The sequence below is a fragment of the Octopus bimaculoides genome, chromosome 5 (assembly GCF_001194135.2).
Source record: "Octopus bimaculoides isolate UCB-OBI-ISO-001 chromosome 5, ASM119413v2, whole genome shotgun sequence".
NCBI lineage: Eukaryota > Metazoa > Mollusca > Cephalopoda > Octopoda > Octopodidae > Octopus > Octopus bimaculoides.
In genome coordinates this window covers 32,082,865-32,106,212 of record NC_068985.1, presented here as the reverse complement: position 1 = coordinate 32,106,212, position 23,348 = coordinate 32,082,865, and the positions used below count along the sequence as shown (strand labels likewise).

General features: G+C 36.3%; 1 protein-coding gene across 1 annotated transcript in view; it reads left to right on the top strand.

Annotated features, from left to right (window-relative positions):
* The window catches only part of LOC106867885 (glycogen synthase kinase-3 beta), an 83,400-nt gene that overhangs the window by 49,314 nt on the left and 10,738 nt on the right, over positions 1 to 23,348 (top strand). The window contains exons 3-6 of the mRNA XM_014912945.1: positions 7,138 to 7,221; positions 11,153 to 11,263; positions 17,522 to 17,652; positions 18,434 to 18,540. Of these exons, the coding sequence (XP_014768431.1) occupies positions 7,138 to 7,221; positions 11,153 to 11,263; positions 17,522 to 17,652; positions 18,434 to 18,540 (433 nt within the window). The remainder of the gene's footprint in view (positions 1 to 7,137; positions 7,222 to 11,152; positions 11,264 to 17,521; positions 17,653 to 18,433; positions 18,541 to 23,348) is intronic.

Genomic DNA, 23,348 nt, shown 5'->3' with positions numbered 1-23,348 from the left:
TTGCTTGTAAAAGTATCTTCAGAGAAAGATTTCTTATTAACCACCAAAGTCTAGATGTGTTGACAATGAACAAAAGATTGTCTTAAAATCATTTAAGGAACTAATACTTGAAATTTAATTTCATTTATGGTGTGGTCATTTCTTTCCAGTAGATAAAATTATCAAGCAGAAATGTGCGAAAAGAAATTGTATAAAATAATATTTTCAAGTATTTACAACTTCTCCCATCAAAATCTGCACCCACAGCTCAAATATTTATTAGAACCCACTTTACTCAGGCTCTAATAATTATGAAATAATTTACTTTGCTATGTAATTGACAGTAGCATATAATTGTCACTGTTTCAATTCATAAAGCTGTTAACAGATACTGCAAGCAGTTGGGCATTCTATAATTAACTAGTTTAATAATGTGCTGCACTCAGTTCAAATATTCTTTTGTGGATTGCAGAAGACAATAGAAAATCACTCATTTTCTTTACTATGCATCATCATTTTCCTTAATACTTAAAATCTGTCAGTCCTGATTACATGCTAGTCACCACGTTACCTTCAGATACTGTATTCTTGAACTGCTTTTTCATCACTTCAAACTTCTCCTTGCACTTCTAACTAGATTTAAAAACATACAAGTGTTATTATATACACATAACATACTTTTGGATCATGTGACACAGCCTTTTTATTTTTATCTTTAACCATGTCTCAGCCATTGAAAATCCAAAATCATTTTCTAATCAATGAACATCTCTCTTTTCTACTTGCAGTTGAATTAAATTTTACTAGTATTTATAAAATGCATTTTCTACCTTAACATAAATACTTATTTGCAGTTCACTCCTCAAGTCTTTTTACTATGACATTCAGTTAGTAAACAACAGTATTTATTCACCTTCTTTGGTCATAAACTTCACTGGGAAATGCTCATCACTGGAATAATTAAAAACAAATCAGGTGAAAGCTTCCTGCAAATGAATTTGAATGACTCTTGCATAGACTCCTTTTGAATATACATATGAAGTGTGACACCTAATTCCCAATGAAGTACAGAATTCTAAATCACTAGAATCAAAGAAATGTAGGCCATTTCGTTAAATTGACTAAAATGTTGGGTCAGAAGTCTTTGGATAGATATGCTTTGTCACACCAAAATATGTTTGAACATATCCTCTTGCTGACCTGGAATTTCAGTTTGTCTATTGTGACATACAGATCTACATTAGTAACTAATGTTCATTGAAATTTTTGTCCACTGGTAATTGTCAACCATTTTAGAGAGATTTTATAACAAGTTGCAAGATTTCAACTCCCTTTAAGAGTGATTTTTATGCTTTTTGCTTCTCCTGTCTTTCTTATTCTGTCTAATAGTATTTTTCTATCCATTTTCTATCTTTTAATGTCTCATTGAACATTTCTGAAACCTTTTAATGAAAGATTCATCTTATTAGAAGACTATACTAATTGATTTTGTAAAGGATTTAGTTTTAATTAAATATTCTCTTAATTTTCATGAAAAATTTATTCTCATTGATGACAATTTCTATTTAGAAGTCAAGATTAACAGTAATGTGTGTGTGTGTATGTATATATATATATATATATATATATATATATATATATATAAAGGGTAAACAGATTTATTATAGTACTGTCACCATACCCTTTAAGATTAGTTAGCATTAATTTTTTTTTTTTTACAGAAGGTCACTGGAAAAGAAAAATGTTATAATTAACATGGTGTCTATGTATGAGAAAAGGTCAAATTATGTTGTAATTAGGTAACATTAGAATGATTATTTTTCACAATAGAATAGTAACAAAACATCTTGACATTGTTCTGTAACTTATATACCATGTGACTTTTAATCAAATCTTTTGATTAAATCTTATTGTTATGACTAAACCCAAGTTGTTTAAGAAAATATATGAACGTAAATAAACTCTTCAGCTCATTAAAAGATTTTCTTTTTTCACTTGTACCTTTTAATTTAAGGACATTTAGTCATATTTGGCATCAGTTCAACAGTAGAACTAAATATATTCATCCCATTTGTGAACATTTTGTAAATTGTATAGTTACACTAAAATTTGAGGATATCCTAAACAGGTTAGTACTTGTTTAATACATATAGTTGTATGTGCTCATCCAACTTGCGAAAAATTTATTTCTCAATTTGTACTGGTCACGAGCATGGCCCAGGATTAAAAAGTTTGCTTAGAATCACATGAGTCTAGGTTTGATCCCAGTGATCTTTTGGACAACTATCTTCTATCATAAGTTTAAATCAGTCCAAGTCTTGTTAGGGAAATTATGTATATGCAATTTATGTAGAAACTTACTGAATGAACTGTACCATTTCTTGAATGGTAGACATGATTCAGTACCTAGTTTAACACCATCACCTTCAGCAAAGTCTAGTTTGCTACAAGAATTTGGACCAAGTCTCCTGCCTAAAGATAACCCATGAGTCTTGGTTCTTCTCTTTTCTCCACCAATCTTAGAGTCCCCAAATGGTTGTAAATGTTACCCTTACTTTTCTTGCTAAGTCAACTCCCCGCCTGCCAAAAAACTATCAGATAATGATAAAAGATGTGAGGGTCATGACTAGGCTGTCTTTTGATAGTAGGTCTGTCCTGGTCGACCTGGGATAAATATCGTCATCATAAGGTTTGTTTTTTATGTCTTTGTATTTTATAATAGCACATTTTGATCGAATTTGTAGTATTGTATAGTTTCCTGTTTTTTGCATTGGTAATTCTTCTGTTGTTTCATGTTGTCTCCATTTATATATTCATTATTGACTTACTATCAGCAAAATTCTTCAGTAGTTCACACATTATCTTAAACTGCCAGAGTTTAACCAGAATTATCTGCATTTTTGTCAGACTTGGTTACCATCATATAATTTTTATTACACACCAAAGTTTTTATATTATCCAATGCTTTAAATTACAAACTTCACTTTTAATTATTTTACATATACATTAACTTTCTTACTCATATTATAATACATTCAGCTATGTGCATTCTCCATTTGTTGAAAATATCCTTTTATTGTCCAACTTTCACAACTATTTATCATTACACTTCCGATATTTGACTCATACAATTTACCTTTTTTATGCAAAAAATAGACTCTTGTATTCTGTAAGAACCAAATGTTCTCAAGACTTCTGGTTATAATAGGTTCTAACTACTTCACTATCCCCATTTCTAACTCTTATGCAGCAAATTCAAGAAAACTTATTTAATATTTCCAACTATAACTGCATTCTTGCCAAGTTATGCCTATTGTCTTTGTGAACCAGACCATTTCTTTGATGCTATAGAGCTGTAGAAATCCTAACCATTGATTAAAACCATGAAATTTATCAAAATTCTGTTAGTCTTGAATTTATTCTATCATAGAAATGAAGTTATTTGAATATCAGAGTGCTGGTGGGCTTCTATTTCTGAAGTCCACATTTAGTCCTTAGCTTGCACAACCTAATAATCAAAACCTAACAACTTTCAAATATCTTCAAATCAAATAAGCAATATGAATTATTTTTAGGTAAAACTTGCAGTTTTTTCATTAGAAATATGGCATCTATTCTTAATTGAAACCCAGAATTCATGTTGTTTCTGTTCTGCTCTAGCCTAACTATTACCTTCATAACCACCCATTTCATTTGGTTTAGCAGTTTTAAACCTTACTCATGAAGCAGTTGATCAAGGTGGTAACTTGCTAATTATCAAATAACAAATTAATGTAGAAGATTATATTGCTATTTTGGCAATTTTTTAAAAGTATCTTATATTTTGGTTTCTTTATGATTTGAATTTAATGTATCAGGCTTGACCACTTTCCATTGTTTTTTTTGGCAGGAGTTTTGTCAGGCACATAATAGTCTTTGTTTACAGTTACTATTTTAAGATTTTACCAAAAACAAGTAGCGTTTTGACTAATTTTCCTTCTTAGGAATTTCTCAAGTCATCAGGCATCTGACCCTTCTGAGCTTCATCTAACAGAAACCAATGGTTTCATCATCACCATCATTTAACGTCCGTTGTCCATGGTTGGACAGTTTTACCAGGACTGGTAAGCTAGAAGGCTGCACCAGACTCCAGTCTGATTTGGCATGGTTTTCTATGACTGAATGCCCTTCCTAATGCCAACCACTCTGAGAGTGTAATGGGTGCTTTTACAAGCCATTTGCGTGACATCAGTATCTGTCACAACTGATTTTGCTTAGCTTGATGAGTCTTCTTCTCAAGCACAATATAATGCCAAGGGTCTTGGTTGCTGCCTCTGTGAGGCCCAACACTCAAAAGGAACTCAGCCACTTTGCTTCCCTGAGGGCCGTTGCTTGAAAGGAACTCAGCCACTTTGCCTCTGTGAGGCCTAACGCTTGAAAAGAACTCAGCCAATTTGCCAACATGAGGCCCAAAGCTTGAAAGGTGCCACCGGCATGGGTGCCAGTTACATGACATCAGAATTGGCCATGGCTACGTTTTCATTTGGCTTGATAGGTCTTCTCAAGCACAACATATTACCAAGGGTCTCGGTCACTAGTCATTGCCTCTGTGAAGCTCAAAGTTTGAAGACCATGCTTCACCACCTCGTCCCATGTCTTCCTGGGTCTACCTCTACCACAGGTTCCCTCTACAGAGATCAACACTTCTTTACACAGCTGTACTCATCCATACACATCACATGACCATACCAGCGCAGTTGTCTCTCTTGCACACCACATCTGATGCCTCTTATGTCTAACTTTTCTCTCAAGATGCTTACACACTGTCAAACATGCATACTGACATTGCACATCCAGCAAAAAATACTGGCTTCATTTCTTCCAAGTCTATACATATCCTCAGCTGTCACAGCCCATGTTTCACTGCCATGTAGCATAGCTGTTCGCACACAAGCATCATACAATCTGCCATTTACTCTGAGAAAGAGGCCCTTTGTTGCCAGCAGAGGTAGGACCTCTCTGAACTTTGCCCAGCCTAATCTTATTCTCACAGCTACGCTTTCAGAGCATCCACCTTCACTACTAACTTGGTTACCTAGATAACGAAAGCTATCTACTACCCCTAGCTTGCTCCCCTGGCAGTTGATAGAGTCTATTTTCTATGCATTTTCAGTGTTTATTGTGCTTGTGCATCTTCCATATACAAAAGCTATTTTCCCTGTTAACCTTTCTCTGATATTGCTGCACTGTTTATGTGCCCAAAGCTTACATCGAGTGCATCATATGGAGTCTCTACCTACACCTTTTCTACAGATCAAGCAGGGCCATTTACTTGAAGGGATCTGTGATTTGGCTGCCTTCCTAATTACTAAGACTTTGGTTTTTGCTAGGTTAATTCTAAGGCCCTTTGATTCTAGACCTTGCTTCCATACCTGGAACTTCTCTAGTTCTGGTTGTGATTCATCAATAAAAGCAAGGTTATTATCATAGAGGAGCTCCCAGCCTGTCTTAAATTATTCTGTTATTGCCTGGAGGACTATGACGAACAAGAGAAGGCTGAGCACCGATCCTTGGTGAACCCCTACTTGTACTCTGAATTCTTCACTGTACTCATTGCCAACCCTTACTGGTAGCATCCCTGTACATAGCTTGTACAGCTCTCACCAACCACTCGTCTATCCCTAGTTTCTGCTTTGACCACCAAATAAAGGATCAGGGGACCCTGTCAAAGGTTTTCTCCAACTCAACAAAGGCCAAGTACAGAGGTTTATCTTTGGCTATGTATTTATCCTGCAGTTACCTTACCAGAAATATAGCATCAGTGGCACTTCTCCCTGGCATCTCATCTAAGCTAACTCTCTCCCTAATTAGTTGGGCTATGACTCTCTCTGTAACTTTCATCACCTGATCCAACAATTTGATTTCCATGTGTTTTTTTCTCATTATTTTTCTTAAACTTATTCCAAATAAATATAAATTTTTCAACTTCCAGTATTCTAACTCTAAAACGAATGGAGGTTTAATCATGCTGATGATTTGTGAAGTTTGGTATATTTTGTGTTTAGTGTTGGATTAAAACTTATACATATAACTGACTTTTGTTTTTCTTACATGGCCAATTCAGAAGCAATAGGAATTACAAACATTAAAGTGAACATAGTTAAGGTTTCAGTCAACTGTTTTTCTGTCATCAAATAGCTAGATGTTGAAATGTGTAATAAAAATATTTGTACTCTTTGTTAAATTTGGATGAAATCATGCTAAAACTTTCAGATTTTACCACGTACTTTAAGATGCTAAAGGTACTGATTTGGATATTTGAATTTACTATTTGAATATTACTATCTGGATATTGAATTTACTATATGATAATCACAAATGTGTTCAAAACGTTCTGTTTGATTTTTAATTTGAAAAAAGAAAATGAGGCTTTTGCTTTCAAGTGGCTCTTCTCTTCTCCCATCATGCAATTTTTGCCAGACCACATTGGCACCCCACATTAGTCCTTTCTTCTGATAAAATTGGCCCTTTGGATTCTTTCATTGCAAATGTTTTGTTTTTTGTCTCTTGTTGTTGACTTGCAATAGTTCAAATGGAACATTACCAAAATCAATCTCGCCAATCTCAGACAGCTTGAAAAGACCAAAGGCACAGCCCTTTCCTCTAGGCAAACTTTAAAAAAAAAAAAAAAAATTTAAGGCAATGAGTTGGCAGACTCATAAGAACAAATGGAAAAGATGCCTTGTGGCATTTAGTTACAGTCACTTTATGCTTCAAGTTCAAATTAACCATGGTTAATTTTCCCTTCCATCCATTTGGGATTCAGTAAGATAAAGTTACTGTTAAGTATTGTGACTAACCCTTTTCCAAAAGTGTCTGGCCTTGTGCTTATGTTAGAAGCAGTTATTATCGAATGTAATACTGAACTATATCGTATTATTCCGTTTTTAAAAAAAAATACTAATCAAAAGAGAAGCTGAAAAATATAAAAATTCTATTTTCATTTTAATTTTTAATATTATTAAATGTTCCCCTGAACTCTCTCTCCTGCTTCTCCTCTCTCCCCCTTATTGCTTCCCCTTGCCATCTCTTTTTTCTACTCACACCCCCACATTTTTATCTCAATAGTGAGCCAAAAAAATAAAATAAAATAATTCTATTTTCTTTTTCTCTTTATAGAATCGAGAATTACAGATCATGAGAAAATTGGAACATCAGAACATAGTAAAACTGAAATATTTTTTCTATTCCTCAGGTGAAAAGGTAAATTAGTTTTGTTATATCATTATCATCATCATCCATTTTCCATGCTGGCATGGGTTGGACGGTTTGACAGGAACTGGTACGGTCAGGGGCTGCACCAGGTTCCATAATCTGTTTTGGCTTAGTTTCTACAGGTAGATGCCCTTCCTAATGCCAACCACTTTACAGAGTGTATTGGGTGCTTTTTATGTGCAATCAGCAGCCACACTAAAGCTTCTTTATGTGGTACCTTTGTTTTAGAATATCAATTCTGTTGTGGTGGGCAGGTCTTCTTGAGTACAGTATTTCCACATATCTTAGTCCCCTGTCATCTCCTTTGTAAGACTCAGCGTTTTGAGATCAGTCTTCAATACTCTGTCTCATGTTTTACTGGGCCTCCCTCTTCCACAACTTCTTTTCACTCTAAATGATCAGCCCTTCATTATGCAACTGTCCTCCTCCATCTGCATCACATGACCAAATCAGCACAGTCTCGTTTCTTTCACACTGCATATAATTCCTTTTATGCCTAACCATTTTCATGATACACCAGTACTCTGGCACACATACACTGACATTGCACATCCTGCAGAGCGTATCACCTTTATTCTTCTCTTTCTGCATATTGAACAAGGCCATTTACCTGAAGAGTGAAGGGTCTTGTCCACTTTCTTGCTTACTAGGACCTTGGTCTTTGCTAATTTAACTTTAAGACCCTTTAATTCTGGGTTCTGTTTCCACACCTGGAATTTCTTTTCTAATTCTGTTACAGATTATGCTGAGGGAGCAATGTCATCAGCATATAGTAGTTGCCATGGGTTTCAAGTTTTAAATACCTCTGTTATGGCCTGACGGACAATGATAAATAGGAGGAATTTACAAAATAATTTGCATGATGAATAAATTTGAATAAATTTCAATGCTGAAAAATACTATTGTATTCTAATTTTATGTATTTGTATTGGCTTAGGTTGAATGCTACTGAATCTGTTTTGTATCGATAATACAAATTTGAGCATTTTTTATTCACACGATGTGTATGATGATATTTAGTGATCTGAAATATCCTTGTTTAGAGCAAATAGTAATTACCGAGTATAATTGATTGTAGTAAAATTGTTCTTCATGGAAGATAATTCAAAGTGGCAGTCATATTATGGAAAGAATCTGAATTAACCCATCAGGTTTTTGGTGAAAATCATGGCAATGCTAATAAGATTTTATTCTTTTTCTTATCCTAAATGCCCAGCTTACAAGCACTTATTTCCAGCTAGAGGCAAATTTCTCATCCTATCTACAATCCATCTCTGCTACACTCAAACTACACTGTACTGAAACTTCAAAAATGCATATGCAATCTCTACTCTGTCACTCACCTCTCTCACTTGGATTTCAGCAATAATGACTTTTTGTTACTCTGAGTCAAAGTCTCCCTCTGTCTTCTCCAGAATACACCTGTTCCTTTTACCACTCTGTGTATTCTTCAAAGTATTAGCATCTCTTAGACCATATTTTCTCCTACATCAAGTTCATATATCGTATTTCACCTTTCTCCAAAAGCCAAATCTTTTTCAGTTCTCAACTTTCTACATCTCTTGTGTCATCCTCTGTTTACTTTCCAAATTGACACACAGACACCTCAAACACACTTATCTCTTTCTCACCTGAAAGACCTAACTTTTGACAACCCGTAACTCTATTTCTACCTATCATACTTACATGGTCATCCAACCTCATTGCAACTATCCAACACTCACCACATACTACACAGTACTCTCTTTCTTCCAGACGCTCCCCTCCATATGTGTTTCACTCCTGACAATAAGAAACAGCTTAGCAAGTAAATGAAGCTATTCTTTTAGACATGTCCCTCTGTATACGCACAATAAAAACTTAATGCCCTCAGTCAACACCTCACTTCCCAGTAACTCACACATAACTGCACTGCTGCTGTTCAGATGAAAAATAATCTTTGGAGAATCCCACCCACTTTCCAAAACTGAACAGTGTAACTCTTGTAAGACCACTATCCTTTGTGCACTGCTGAGCCCTAAAACTTTCCACCTCCAAAATTACAGCTGATTCTCTTGATCTCTTACATAAAGAATCTCCACCAACTTTGTGGAATCTTCTTTTCCTCTAATCCTTAACAGCAATGAAAAGTCCCCACCTTCACTGCCTGCTTCACATCCAACTCAACACTTCACATCCTTGGTTAATTTCCACCAAATCTTTTAACCCTGTCAAGTTCCTTATCTTACATACACTTACCAAATGTAGAAAATACCTCTGATTGCTTTAACCCTTTATCATTCTGATTATTCTGTCAAACATAATGCGTGTTTATTCAAATTGGTTTGAATTAATCATGCATCGTCTCATAGCTTTGAGATTTCAATGATGTGATTCTATGTTTTTAGATTGACATTGTATGGTAAGTGTGAGAGGCCAAATCTAGCCAGTTTGAACATAAAACATGTAAAATATTTGGGCTGGATAAATGCAGTTTAAATGCTGAAGGGTTAAACCAACAAAGCTACTGACCTTTACAATGTTCCATTACATTCAAACACTGCTCCTATATTTACCAAGCATTTTAATGTCTCATTTTCTGTGGGGATTTACTCTCATTTTTGGAAATCTACTGCACCGTGTCCCATTCTCAAGAAAGGCAACCACTCTGACCCAACCAACTACCATTTTGTTGCATTCACTTGTAATCTCAAAGGCACTAGAGACAACCATAAACAATGATGTCCTACACTTTGAATTTCCTTCATTGAGCAATAGTAAAGCTTCTGTAGAATTAAATCTACCAGAGATCTGCTCTCATAAGTCATATATCTTTTGAAAAGTTCACTGAAAGCAATGCTATTGTCCTCAACATTACCAAAACTTCCAACCATGTCCATATGAATCTCCTATTGAAACTTCCTGTCTACAAGCTTTATGCATTTCTCATCTCTTGCAATGGTAACTTCCTAGCAGATCACACTCTCAGAGTATGTGCTGATGGAGCACTTTCTGCACCACTCTGAATCAACTTTGGCATGCTCCAAAGTTCAACTCCCCCCTCTTCTTTCTCTGTATCATTGACCTACTTGCCATCACCTCTAAAAATGTGCACTCTTATGCAGTTAATAGTTCATAAATGCTTACACCTGACACTACTCATTAGTGCAATGTTAAAACAATACATATCAATTTTGTTGATACAATTGCAATTATTATTCAGTATATGGTGTGGCTTATTTATTGCTTAGGATTTTTTGACTGGATGTAATTATCATGCCACTGATTCATGAGACATATTGTCTTACAGGACTTTCTCCCCTTTATCAGTTTTAATTCACATTGACTGCTTCCTTTGAGTGGTGTCCTTCACTGTAACTTAATAGAAGACCCTTTTACACTGATGCCCAGCTTCCTAGATACATTTCCTTCACTACAAGTAAAGGAACCTTCTCTCTTTTTGTTGATTATTAATTGGAATTGAGGTAAAGAGTAGTGTCTACAGTTGGGTTATATTTAGTTGCTCAGTTGTAAATGAGAGTGGTTCTTTATGTGTAAGTGTATGTAAAACTTTTTTAAAACACAGTTGATTAAAAGTAAACATGTTAAGATCATATTATTTCCCATGTGTAATTGTATTCATGCTAAGTTGATATCTAGGAACAGTAACAAGAAAAATGTTATGCTTTAGTTATTTTGAGTTTGTGGCTCCAAGAAATATATATAAGGAGAAAAAACCTGTTTGAGGTTGAAAATTTTCATTGATTTGTTAGAGTTTACCTACACTATTTCAGTAGATGAGACTTGAGCTGTTAACCAGTTAAACTTGCTAACTTTTAACTAACTGATGTTGTCATGTATTTCAGTACATGATATTATTGTTTGTTTTTGAATCTGGTTTAAAAATCTTAAATTTCTTTTTCTTTTTCTAATGTTTCAGAAAGATGAAGTATTCCTGAATTTAGTCCTGGAATATGTTCCTGAGACTGTGTATAGAGTAGCTAGACATTACTGCAAGTCTAAACAGACAATACCAATCTTGTATATTAAGGTAAATGAATTGTTATTTATTGTGAGTTATTTGGGCACAGGCATTGATGTATGGTTAAGAAGTTGATTTTGCAACCATATGCTTCTTTGTTTGAATCTCACTGTGCTTCACTGTGAGTGTCTACCTTGAATTGACTAATATCTTTTGAGTGGAATTTGATTGATAGAAATTGTGAGATAAAGGTATATGAAAACTGACCTGAGCAGTATTGAAATAAATTCTTTTCAATGCTTAGCAGGCTCCATAAAAATAGATGATAGCATTTGTTAACTGGGCAGCCTAATCAGCAATGGAGAAGAAAGCTCTGAAAGCATAGTAGCTAGAATAAGGACAAGGTGGGAACAGTTCAGGGAGCTAATGCCTCATCAGGCAACGAGGAGATTCTTTCTTCAAGTGAGGGGTAAATTTTATGTTGCTTCCATACGAAGTTCAATACTGCATGATTGAGAGTCAACACTGACTGCAGAAGATGTATGGAGGTTGAAAAGCCATAAAGCAAGTATTCTCCATTAGACATGTAATATTAGTGTGTATGAACAACATGATACAAATGAAGTGAGAGATAAACTAGATATAAGAAGAATCAGTTGTAATGTGCAAGAACAAAGACTGTGTTGGAACAAATGGGATGATTGTGAAGGGTAATACTTAGGTAAAGAAGTGCCTGGAAAGAGGTAGACCAAGAAAAACATGGAAAGAAGCAGTAAAAGCTAATCTCGATATGTTGAATCTTACACAAAGTGACAAAGAAACTCAGCAAATGGCAAGACATTGTTGGAAAGGATCTTTGCAAATCCACACAAGCATGGAAAAGTGGATGCAAAAATAGTAATGCTGATATATATGGTGTGTATATGTGTATATATACCTATATCAACAAAAGATGTAAGCATTTTTAAGAAAACTGAAAATTCATGCTTTTTGAACAGTCTCTTGTAAAAATTTCTTCTACATTGAGAAACAGGGACTCATACCAGTCTTGTCATCAGGATTTTGGTGAACCATCAAAGACCTGTAACTAATGGCACTGTTGTTCATTATTTGAAGTATAAAATAAAAAAAGAAGTGATATACAGTGGAGTTCTCTATAAGCAAGTTAATATTTTGGTGTAGAGTGATGTGGAGTATCTTACTGCTAAAGATGTAATGAATTTGAATAAAAATCAAATAATCTGTGCAAAGAAATTGAATTACTTGATATTATTGTGGTCCTAGTCATGCTGAAATTATTTCCATCTGAATTGTATTTAAATCAAACAGCTCATGTGAACCTAACTTGAAAAGATGACAGTCAAATCAGATCGTGTTTTCAGGAAGGAACAAAGGAGTTAATTTTACACACTCACACAGATAAACATTCTTTTTCTGACTCACAAGAATCCATTCTACTAATGCTTATATTTGATCTCCATAGTAGATAGGAAGATAAATCTCATGAATAGAATGCTTCTCTTTCACATATAGCTTTTCCCTTGGAAGAAATAGATCTTGTCACTGCAAACCAATAATATACATTCATCAGTTCCATAACATCGCTGCTGTTGTGTCTTGTTGCTGTTTAACATCAGGTCAGATTTCATCCAACAGATGTATGAACAATTGTTCCAGCAGTAACTATTCCATCTCCTTTTTTGTTAGGCAGTGAATCTAGATCTACGTTATTCAACCTGTTGTTTCTTTTTTTTTAGTTATTAGAGTCTGAGCTGAGAAAGTTTGGCTATTATTTGTACCTGGTCAAGCAACTGTGTAAAGGCTCCTTCACTGGCTTTGCAGTGTCTTCATTGCTTAAAATGATGAATTATAATGTTCACAGTGCCAACTTAATGAAAATGTTTTGATCTAGTTGATATTTACTCCTGTCACAAAATTATTTTATACCCAGTGTAAAACATCAAAGTAATATAACTTTTGAGAGCTAAGACTCAACATAATATAAGTGACCAGATTCAATTTTCTGACATGTTGTCTAGTTCCTTATCAACTCAGCTATCTTACTCTTTGTAACTGAAAGACACAAACTTGAAATCAACAAACTAACCATAAAAGAAGTTTATTGTGAAGCCACTTGATAATGGCATTTCTGATAAGCATATCTAGTATTATGCATATCCATAATATCCAACAATATTTGTTTCCTTTCCTTATTACATTGATAAATTCTTGACATTCAACTGTAAGAAGACTTCTTTGTTAGCTGTTAGTGTTGAGTAGCTCATTGGAGAAACTTGCAAGCCTAGCACCCTTAATTTGTAGTTACAAAATGTTAATTGAGGTTGGACTTTCAGCTTTTGCTCAGCATTATAGCTGTGACCATTTACTTTCTGTTATGATCACATTGTCCTAAGAGTTAAGATTTAAATGTATAATCTCCTAATTTGAAGACCAGCAAGAATGCTGAAGAAATTTAATTGCAACTAGGTCAGTTTTCAGAATACTTCTGCTGCAAACATATTTTCTCTGTGAAAATATATCATGAAATAGCAAACAGTAGCCATTGCACACTTCCTTTCTCTAGTAAAGGAAGAAGTAGACCCAGGAAAACATGGAATGAGGTGGTGAAACATGATCTTCAAATGTTGGGTCTCACTAACACAGTGACAAATGGTTGAGACCTTTGGTGATTTGCTGTGCTTGAGAAGACTCACCAAGCCTAGTGAAATCATAGTCATAGCCAGTGCTTGTGACACCTAATAGGCACCTGTCCCACAGACACATAAAAGGCACCCACTACACTCTTGGAGTGGTTGATATTATGAAAGGCATCCAGTCGTAAAAACCAAGCCAAATCCAACTGGAACCTGGTACTGCTCTCCAGCTTACCAGTTCCAGTTAAACCATCTAACCCATTCCAGCTTGGAAAGTGGACACTAAATGATGATGACAATGATCATTTTTATAGTAGCTAGTATTTACTTTCAGGACATGATTTCATACAGCATATAACTTAACAAGGTACTATAAAGCTTTTCAATAAGTTTCCTTAGCATTTATAAAGATATCAACTGAATCTCCCCTCTACTTTTAATTTTAGAATAAACAAATATTCTGAACCATAATTCACAGCGAAAAATGGAACAACCATCACAGGCTTTACGCGCGTGCACACACACACACACACACACACACACACATGCGTGTGTGTATACAAGTACAGTCACACAATGACACAGAACTCAGCAATGTTTACTGTCACCAACAGTTCCAGTTGCCATATCTTTGGGGCTCTAAAATAACAGTTTTAAAGCCAGACATATTTCATAGTCACATCGCTGATTGATTATATTTCTCTGCATTTTTTTACAAAAATTTAAGATTGACACAATGTTGGCCATCAAATTCTTATTTTTCTCACACTTCTTAACTTACAACTTTTCATTTTAATCATTGCCCTATCCTGTAAACCTCACTTAAAGTGTGATTCTCCATTCCAAGTAATGATATTTTATTAAGCATATTGAGTGTAAATAAATTTTTCAGTATTGTCAAGCTTCTAGAAAATTGTGCATGACAATCTTGAAGTTGAAGCATCCAATCTTTTGGCTTTCTTCATACAGCGATTTAATAGTTGATTCAAAGCTTGTTGGATAACTACAAGCTGGTCTTGTGTACACTTGCAGTTGCTGAGTAGGGAATATTTTATCTCAATGACAATTTTATATATACTTGTATTGGAATTTTGATATAAAATGCTTACTGTATACAGTGCTCCCTCTCTATAACGTGGGTGATGGGGTCCAAGAAAAAGACGTTCTATCTGGGCTGTAGATTCACGAGTAAGTGGGGGGCAGGTGATAATAGAAGAAAATGAGATATTTGGTTTGATTAGTAAAGTGTACAAACAAAAAAAAAAACATATTTAATCAAGTTTAACATTTATTATACAATACCTATAAATTACTTTAAAATATCATGAATTAAAGCACTTACAACTTTTAAGAAATATTTACATTGTTTACTTCCGTAAGTAGTTCCAGTTGACTCTAAAATAAGAATTTTCAATAAATACTTTTGAAATGCTTTTACATTACATTTCTGATGTCATGCCACCTAGTGAATGATTTGAAAGCCCTTAAAAGTATGTTTAATTAATAAAGTTACATTGTATGAAAGTTCACATTTAATAGTTTTTTTTTATTTGATCACATAAACAAAGTCTGTTAGCTTCTGGCACAGTCCTTTCCTCATCTTAATCTGTGTCTGCCTGAGCAGGTTCTTCAGGTGTATGGTGTAGACTGGGTCATAGTCTTCACACTCAGTGTATTCTGTAAGCCTCTTGAGGTGTGAGACACTCTCTCTGTGTGACTTGGCTGGGGTTGGTGTCTCCACTCCCTCTGTGTCATCTTCTGGCTCCTCCTTAATCTGCTCTACAATCTGGATGTCTGTTAGTCTGTCTCTGTTGGGAGTATGGCTTCCTCTGCTTCCTGCCACCTGTTAACTAAGTCTTGTAGGGTCATTGTGTCCTCTAAGTGATCCTCTAGATGCTGTTCTCCTCCTCAGTGAATCCCATGAATTCCTCTTTTTCTGGCTGTTGGGGCTGTGGGAAGGCTGTACCAGCAGTTGGCTATGTTGTTCCAGTAGTTGGCTATGGTCTTCCTTCTCACTGCAACTCAGGCTCTGCCTGACAAGTAACTGGCATCCTTGATGGTAAGCTGCTTCGGATAGTCTAGAACTCTAAGCAGAAATTCTATCATTTCCAGAATGAGCTCCTTCTTGTAGGTGGTTTTTGAAGGCTTGAATGATGCCAGCATCACAGGGCTGTATTTTGCTAGTTGTGTTCTTGGGTGGATAGAGGACCTTGATCTGGCCATCCCTGGGTTGTAGAATGTCTCCCTGTGGGTGGGCAGAGCAGTTATCTAGCAGGAAGATAGCTTTCTCCGGTAGGTTGAGGCTCCTAACACTAGGGACAAATGACTTAAAGAACCATTCTTCAAATATGCTAGCTGTCATCCATGACCTGGCTGAGTGTTTGTAAAACATTGGTAGATTGTTCATATTTACATGGTGGAAGCACTTGGGTGATCGAAACTTGCCTGCAACCAAGTTTGTGGGTACCTGTCCCATTGCAGGCAAAGAAGGTGGTGCATCTGTTTTTTACCTGTTTGTAGCCCAAGGTCTAATTGGCAGCTGTTGTTACTGCTAGGGTGTTGTTTGGTAGCATCTTCAGTAGAGGCCAGACTCATCTGCATTGTACAGTTGTTCTGGGATGAGGGACTCTGCTTCCATATGCTGCTTTAGGGTAGCTGGGAAGTCATCTGTAGCTTGGCTGTCTGCTGATCTTTGCTACCCACTGATCTATACCATGGCACTTTTGGAACCTGTACAACCACCCCTTGGTAGCTAGAAAGGTTTGCTGGTCAGGTTGCTCTGGATGCAGCTGGCTATGAAATTTCTCTGCCTGGGTTCTGATAATGGCGCCTGACAGTGGGGTGCTACCATTGTGCTCCTGGATAAACCAGGTGAAAACCGCTTTCTCAATTTCACCGTCAGTGGCAGTCCTGGCCTTCTTCCTAGCTAGGCCCTCACTGTCCATGACTGTATTTACATAACTCTTGAGGTTAGCCTCATCCTTAACCCAACCATGCAGGGTGGACTCTGGAATACCAGTCTCTCTTGATAGTTTGGCTCTGATTTCATCATTTCGTATGTGATCAACCAGATTTAACTTTTCCTTTACAGAATAGGATTTCCTCTTAGGCATTGTGTATTCATACGGTAAATTGTTTTAAATATCTGCAAGATAGCTTGAAATTGTAATGAATGAAGTGGAATATGGTCTGCCTTTTATATAAATTGCACCTCCAGGGTGTTAATTACTTTCTTTAACTACTAATTTGTTTGACTCATTTGACCCCTTTGATTGGTGGAAGCTTCTTCAAACAATCCAATCAAATCATGGAAAACAAACTGTCAAAAGCGCTCACCGGTCAAAAAGGTGTTTTCATCACAAAATCAAAAATTATGCACACAAAACAATTAATTAGCACCCAATTATATGGTAACCAATTGCAATATTTTCAAGCTGTTAATTAAGGTATGTATTCCATTGAAATTCGCTGAAATTCTGCTTTTAATCAAGGTTTTTGCAAGTTGTGAATGATGATGAGGGAAATTCTGTTTCAAATTATTTGGGGTCCATCAAACCACCTGCTTTATATGTGGGGACACAGTATAGCAAGATGCCTTGTAAAGAGGGAGCACTGTATTAATGATTACTGTTATTTAAAAAAATAAATATTTTATGTATGTGTTTCATTTCAGCTCTACATGTATCAGTTATTCCGAAGTCTAGCATATATTCATTCCCAAGGCGTTTGTCACAGGGATATAAAACCACAGAATCTGTTACTTGACCCAGAAACTGGCATTCTGAAACTATGTGATTTTGGAAGGTAAATCTTATTAAGATTGATTACTATTTTTGTTAAGTTTTGCTTTTCCATGTTCTACCAAAGCATGTAGACATTTACAATGTTCCTAAACTGAAATAATTCACAGTATGTAATTTTGTTCATATGTAAATATAATAATTTAACTTCTCACAAATTTCTTGTCTCATTCTCTTTTGAGTTGCTATAAAGCACTGGTCCCCATCAAACTAAATAAATTGTACCTCTCTAATCTCTACTGAATATTAGAGTTAATCAATTGTAATGCTGCTATACTTCAAAACTATGCAAGCATTATGTTAAAAACATACCTTGTTTTTTATTAAATATTGTCTCTTTAACAAATGATTCTTCTTATGTTGGAATCCTATAGTTTTCATCAACATCATCAGAGATCTGTTTTCCATGCTGGCATGAGCTGGACAGCTTAACAGAAACTCGTGAGCCAGAGAACTGTGTCCAGCTCTACTGTTTTGACATGGTTTCTACAGCTGGATGCCCTTCATAATGCCTACCACTTTACAGAGTGTACTGGGTGTTTTTTGCATGGCACCAGCAAGGTCACCACATAACTTGCAAGACAAAAAAGACATCTTGATATCATACAATGGGTTATTTCTTTTAATTACACAGTTTTTTTTTGTTTTTTCATTTAATCATTATTTGTTGTTGCATTAAGGTTTCAAAGAAGATTTGGTAATTTTCCTGCAGACATATTTTTAATTTTAAAATATTGTTAGTAAATTTATACAATGTTGCATTCCCTCTCTGTTTCTAATTTCAGTGCAAAAGTATTAGTGAGAGGAGAACCAAATGTGTCCTACATCTGTTCGAGATATTACCGAGCCCCAGAATTGATATTTGGTGCTACAGATTACACATGTCAAATAGGTATAGTTGTTATTCTATTGTGTTCACGTCAATTCTCAATGGGGGTAAATACTTGAGACAGGATGTTCAACTGTATGAAGTTAAATTTCATTTTTATCTGATTTTTCTCTTTTTTACCAACTAACCACCTCAAGAACAATGCTGAGATACATATCATTTAACTTTTACTGCTCTCATGTGACTAAGCTTACTGTTACTATTTCTGATATACCCAATTACTCTTTGCATCTGTAAAAATTACCTTCTGTAACCTGAAATTCCAACATTTTGAAGATATTTGAAAATTGTGGGCAGAGGGTCTAGTAAGAATACTTTTTGTCTTATTGAACAATAAATAGACATCTTTGTGACAATTGAAACAATTTTTAGTATTTCTAAGATTCTTAAATTCTGTTCTGGCAGACACCTCCAAGTGAGAAGTAGGCTGTTCCACTACCATTAAATAGTGGACAGTCACGCAGTCAACGAAATACGTCGTCATAATGCAGGACATATCAGTGGCAATGAGAATTTGAACTACACACACTGAAGACATATCAGAGGCGACGAGGATACCTCCCACTATATGACGGTGCCGTTATAACAGTGGTAACAAGGTTACAAATGCTTGTAGGAGTGTCAAAATGGAAGGACTACACAGTGAAAAATTTGAAGAAGGATTTGAACTAAGAGTTGCTGAAGTATGGAACAAACTGCCAGTATAATAAGTCCGTGTGAAGGATTTACGTCAGGTCGCTATGTGTTGTTGTGACAGACACCCCCAAGTGAGAAGTTGGCTGTTCCACTACTGATAAATAGTGGACAGACACAGCAAGCAGGCTCAGTCAGCAAGGTACACTGTTCAGGCCAGTCACACATGATGAAATATGTCATCATAATGCGGGACATATCAAATTCGCTGACACAAACAAACATTATTATATATTATGAGTTCACGTGTTGCATTTTAAAAGTCATCATCATCTTAACAGCTATCTACTATGTTGGCATGAGTTGGACAGTTTGATAGGATCTGACTACTTAGAAGACCGTGTCAAGCTCCAATGTCTGCTTTGGAAAGGTTCTATAGTTGGATGCCCTTTTTTATGGCAACTGCTTCACAAAGTATACCAGTTATATTTTCCATGGCACCAGCACTAGTGAGGTTGCCAGGTAGCTCACTATACAAAGAAAATCTCTCTATACTACTGTTAAGAGGCTATAATAGAAGTACAGGAACAAGTGTCTTGCTGTAGAGGAGATACTTAGTTACTCTGTGTTTTATAAGGGTGGTTAGGAGTAACTGCAAAGAAAGATAAAATTTGTGGTAATTAGGTGTCAGGGTGTACCCATCAAGGTACAAGAAAGCTAATAGAAGAGAAGATAGGGAGAGAAAGTTGGAAAGGGGAAGTTGGGAAAGTGTGGGTTGGTTCACAACAGTATGTGACTAATGAATGGTGAATAAGTGTGGAAGCATGGTCAATGGTAAATATATTTGGGAGTGAGGTGATAAGATATAGGAGTGGTTCATGATGGAGGAGGTGATGAGTGGCAGTGCAGAAAGGGTGGACAGCAGCTGAATAATAAAACTAGATTGATGAGAAATATGGAGATTATATATGGGAGTGGGTGAGGGAAAACAAAGCATACAGTGACAGATGGAGAATAGAGATATATAGGGTTGGATATAGTGAGTGATGGACAAAGGTGGAGGTAGTTGATGGCAGATATAAGAGAGTGTTAAGAATGAGGTATAGCAGTTATACAGTATAGCTCAGGGGAAAGGATGCAATAGCTGATGGCACAGAAAGAGAAGGGATAATACTGAGAGTAAGGGCTGGATGTCAAAAGAAAGTGGTTGTAGGGAGAGGGATAACTGGTAGCACAAAAATGAGATGAAATACATAATTCTGCTCATATAATTACAGCAACTAAATAGGGCTATAGTTAGAAGAATGGTAGAGGGGTGGTTGATAAGATGAGATATATGCTTCACAGGAACAGATTGGGTGCTGGGACAGGATCTAGTTGTATTTATAGACAAAAACTTTTAGGATCTCAATTATGCTGTGATGGACAGGTATTCTCAAACACAGTGAATTGCCAATCATCTTGGTCCTTTGTTGTCTCTTCTGTAAGGCTCAACCTCCTGATATTTATTTTCAAAAAAAGAAAGTAAATGTACTTTATTAACTCTTCATATTTCTTTGATATAATTGAAATATATTTATTCACCATCATCATTGTCATTTTTTACGTCCACCTTTGATGTTGGCATTGGTTGGATAGTTAGACAGGACCCAATGGAATCTGAGGACCACATCTTACTCCAGCATTTCAGTTTTGGCATGGTTTCTAAAGCTGGATATCTTTCTTAAGACCAACCACTTTACACAATGTACTGGATGCCTTTTTTGTGGCACCAGTACTGGTGAGGTTGCCATGTAAATTCCAAAACTAAAGGAAGAGGGAGAATAGGAGATGGAGTGGTTACTTCATGTAAAGTGTTGAGCAGTTAATATTTGATGGGAGGAGTGGGGATAAGTTTGTTGTGGAGGTGATTCCTAGTTACTTTTCATTTTCATGGCAGGCGGGAGGAGTAGACTGGTGCCATAAAGAGCAGTAAATGTAATGGTGATAAGGTGCCAGAATATCCCCTTCAAGCTGAATACAAGGGTTGGCTGAAAAGTTCATAGGCTGACCAAGATACTCTCATGGAATGTGACCAAATAAAGTTTATTTTTCAAATTGTCCCCTTTGATGTCTGCATGTTTCTTCCATTGGTGTTACAGTGTTTGGATCCCAATGCTGAAGAAGCTTTCATCCTGTTGATCAAAAAAGTCATCAGCAGCAGATATGATGTCATCTCCTCACTGGTTCCTAGCCAAGTGTTTTTTTCATATTAAGGAACAGATAATAGTCAAATGCCAAAGAGAGGGGGATCAACCAGTTCAAAGCCACAGTCATGCACAGCAGCCATTGAAAGCAAGGACTTGTGTGCTGGAGCATTGTCCTAATGAAACAAGACCCCTTTTGTCAGTTTTCCTGAGTGTTTGGTCTTGATAGTCTTTCATAACTGCCTAAGCAAGTTGGCATAGTACACTCTGTTAATGGTGTGTCCCTTTTGAAGATAGTCAAAAAATGCAATGTCTTTTGCACCCCCAAAAATTGAGGTCATTACCTTTCTTGCAAATGAAACAACTTTGACCTTCTTTGGAGCAGGTGAGAAGGGATTTTGATACTGCATGAATTGTCTCTTTGTCTCTGGCCCAAAGTGATCAAGCCAACACTCACTCAATCTGAGTTAGGAAATGTTCACAGAAACCAACTGGATTTGAAACAGTGTTAGATTTTCCTGTGGTGTGATGAACCTGGTGTGCTTTTGATCCGATGTCAGAAGACGTGGCACCCACCGAGCAGAAACCATTGTCATGCCAAGTTCATTGTGCAGAATATTCTCAATTCTTTCATGGGATATGCTAATCATCATCATCATCGTCATCATCATTCAGTGTTTTAAATCTGGGTTTTGTCCCCTTAACGGGGGTAGTTGGATCTACCTCAATGCCATAGCAACCAAGGTAGGCAGGTGCAGCCCAGACCAATCTTTAGGCTGGCTGGTGCCCATTCTCCTTTGCTATCATGAGGCTTTTTTGGAGCTGGATTTTTTTATGAGGAACATGCCCTTGCTTTCCCCCAACCTCAGTTTCTGGACATGTGTGGTCCTGAGACCAAGGCTTCTACCACAAGTTTTAAGAGATGTGGTGGAAAACTAGCTCAGGAAAGCAGGGGTGCTACTCTCTGAGACCCCTTTCAGAGGCCCATTGCCATAGCATTGGCTATTTGATTTATAGTCAATCACTTGTCATCTATCAGCATGTGCTGAATACATCAATGATTTCCTTAGTGGTGGTAGTTGCAAGCCTTGGGTCATCTTCAAAACTCTTCCTTCCCCTCTTAAATTCAGCTGTTGACTTTTGCACTGTTCATGAAGCTGGTGTGTCAGCCCTTGATGTAGTAACCATGTCAGCATGAATGTTATTGGAAGCTAAATCTATCATTTCAATGCCCCTGGGCATTTGAGGAAATGTATTTCTTGTGTATTCTAAGTGTTCATTGCTCTTGTGCATCTCTGTTGATCTTATTGTATTTTGTGTGCCTGTGTATGTATGTATGTATATATACATACATATCTATATACATATATATTTATGTATATATAATACTATATAAGAATTTATACACAGAGAGAAGACCACCATGTAGACTCCTTACATGTTAGAGAGGGCAGTCACAGCACAAACCACAACAAAAAAGATTCTTACTTATTGCACGTTGCTTATTGCCCTCTCTAGCATGCAAGGAGTCCACATGGTGGTCTTCTCTCCTTGTACACATTTTTACACACTATTATATATAACAATATCTTCTGACTTTTATTGCACATGCTCTGGTATAAACTATTAATATAATTTAATAATGCTTACCCTCTATATATATGTGTGTGTGTGTATATAAGCCTGGGCAAAGTTTAGAGAGCTCTTACCCCTGCTGGCGACAAAGGGACTCTCACTCAGAGTAAAAGGCAGACTGTATGACGCATGCGTACAAACAGCCATGCTACATGGCAGTGAAACATGGGCTGTAACTGCTGAGGACATACGTAAGCTCGCAAGGAATGAAGCCAGTATGCTCCGTTGGATGTGTAATGTCAATGTGAATACCCGTCAGAGTGTAAGTATCTTGAGAGAAAAGCTGAACATTAGAAGCATCAGTTGTGGTGTGCAAGAGAGACGATTGCGCTGGTATGGACATGTGGTGAGAATGGA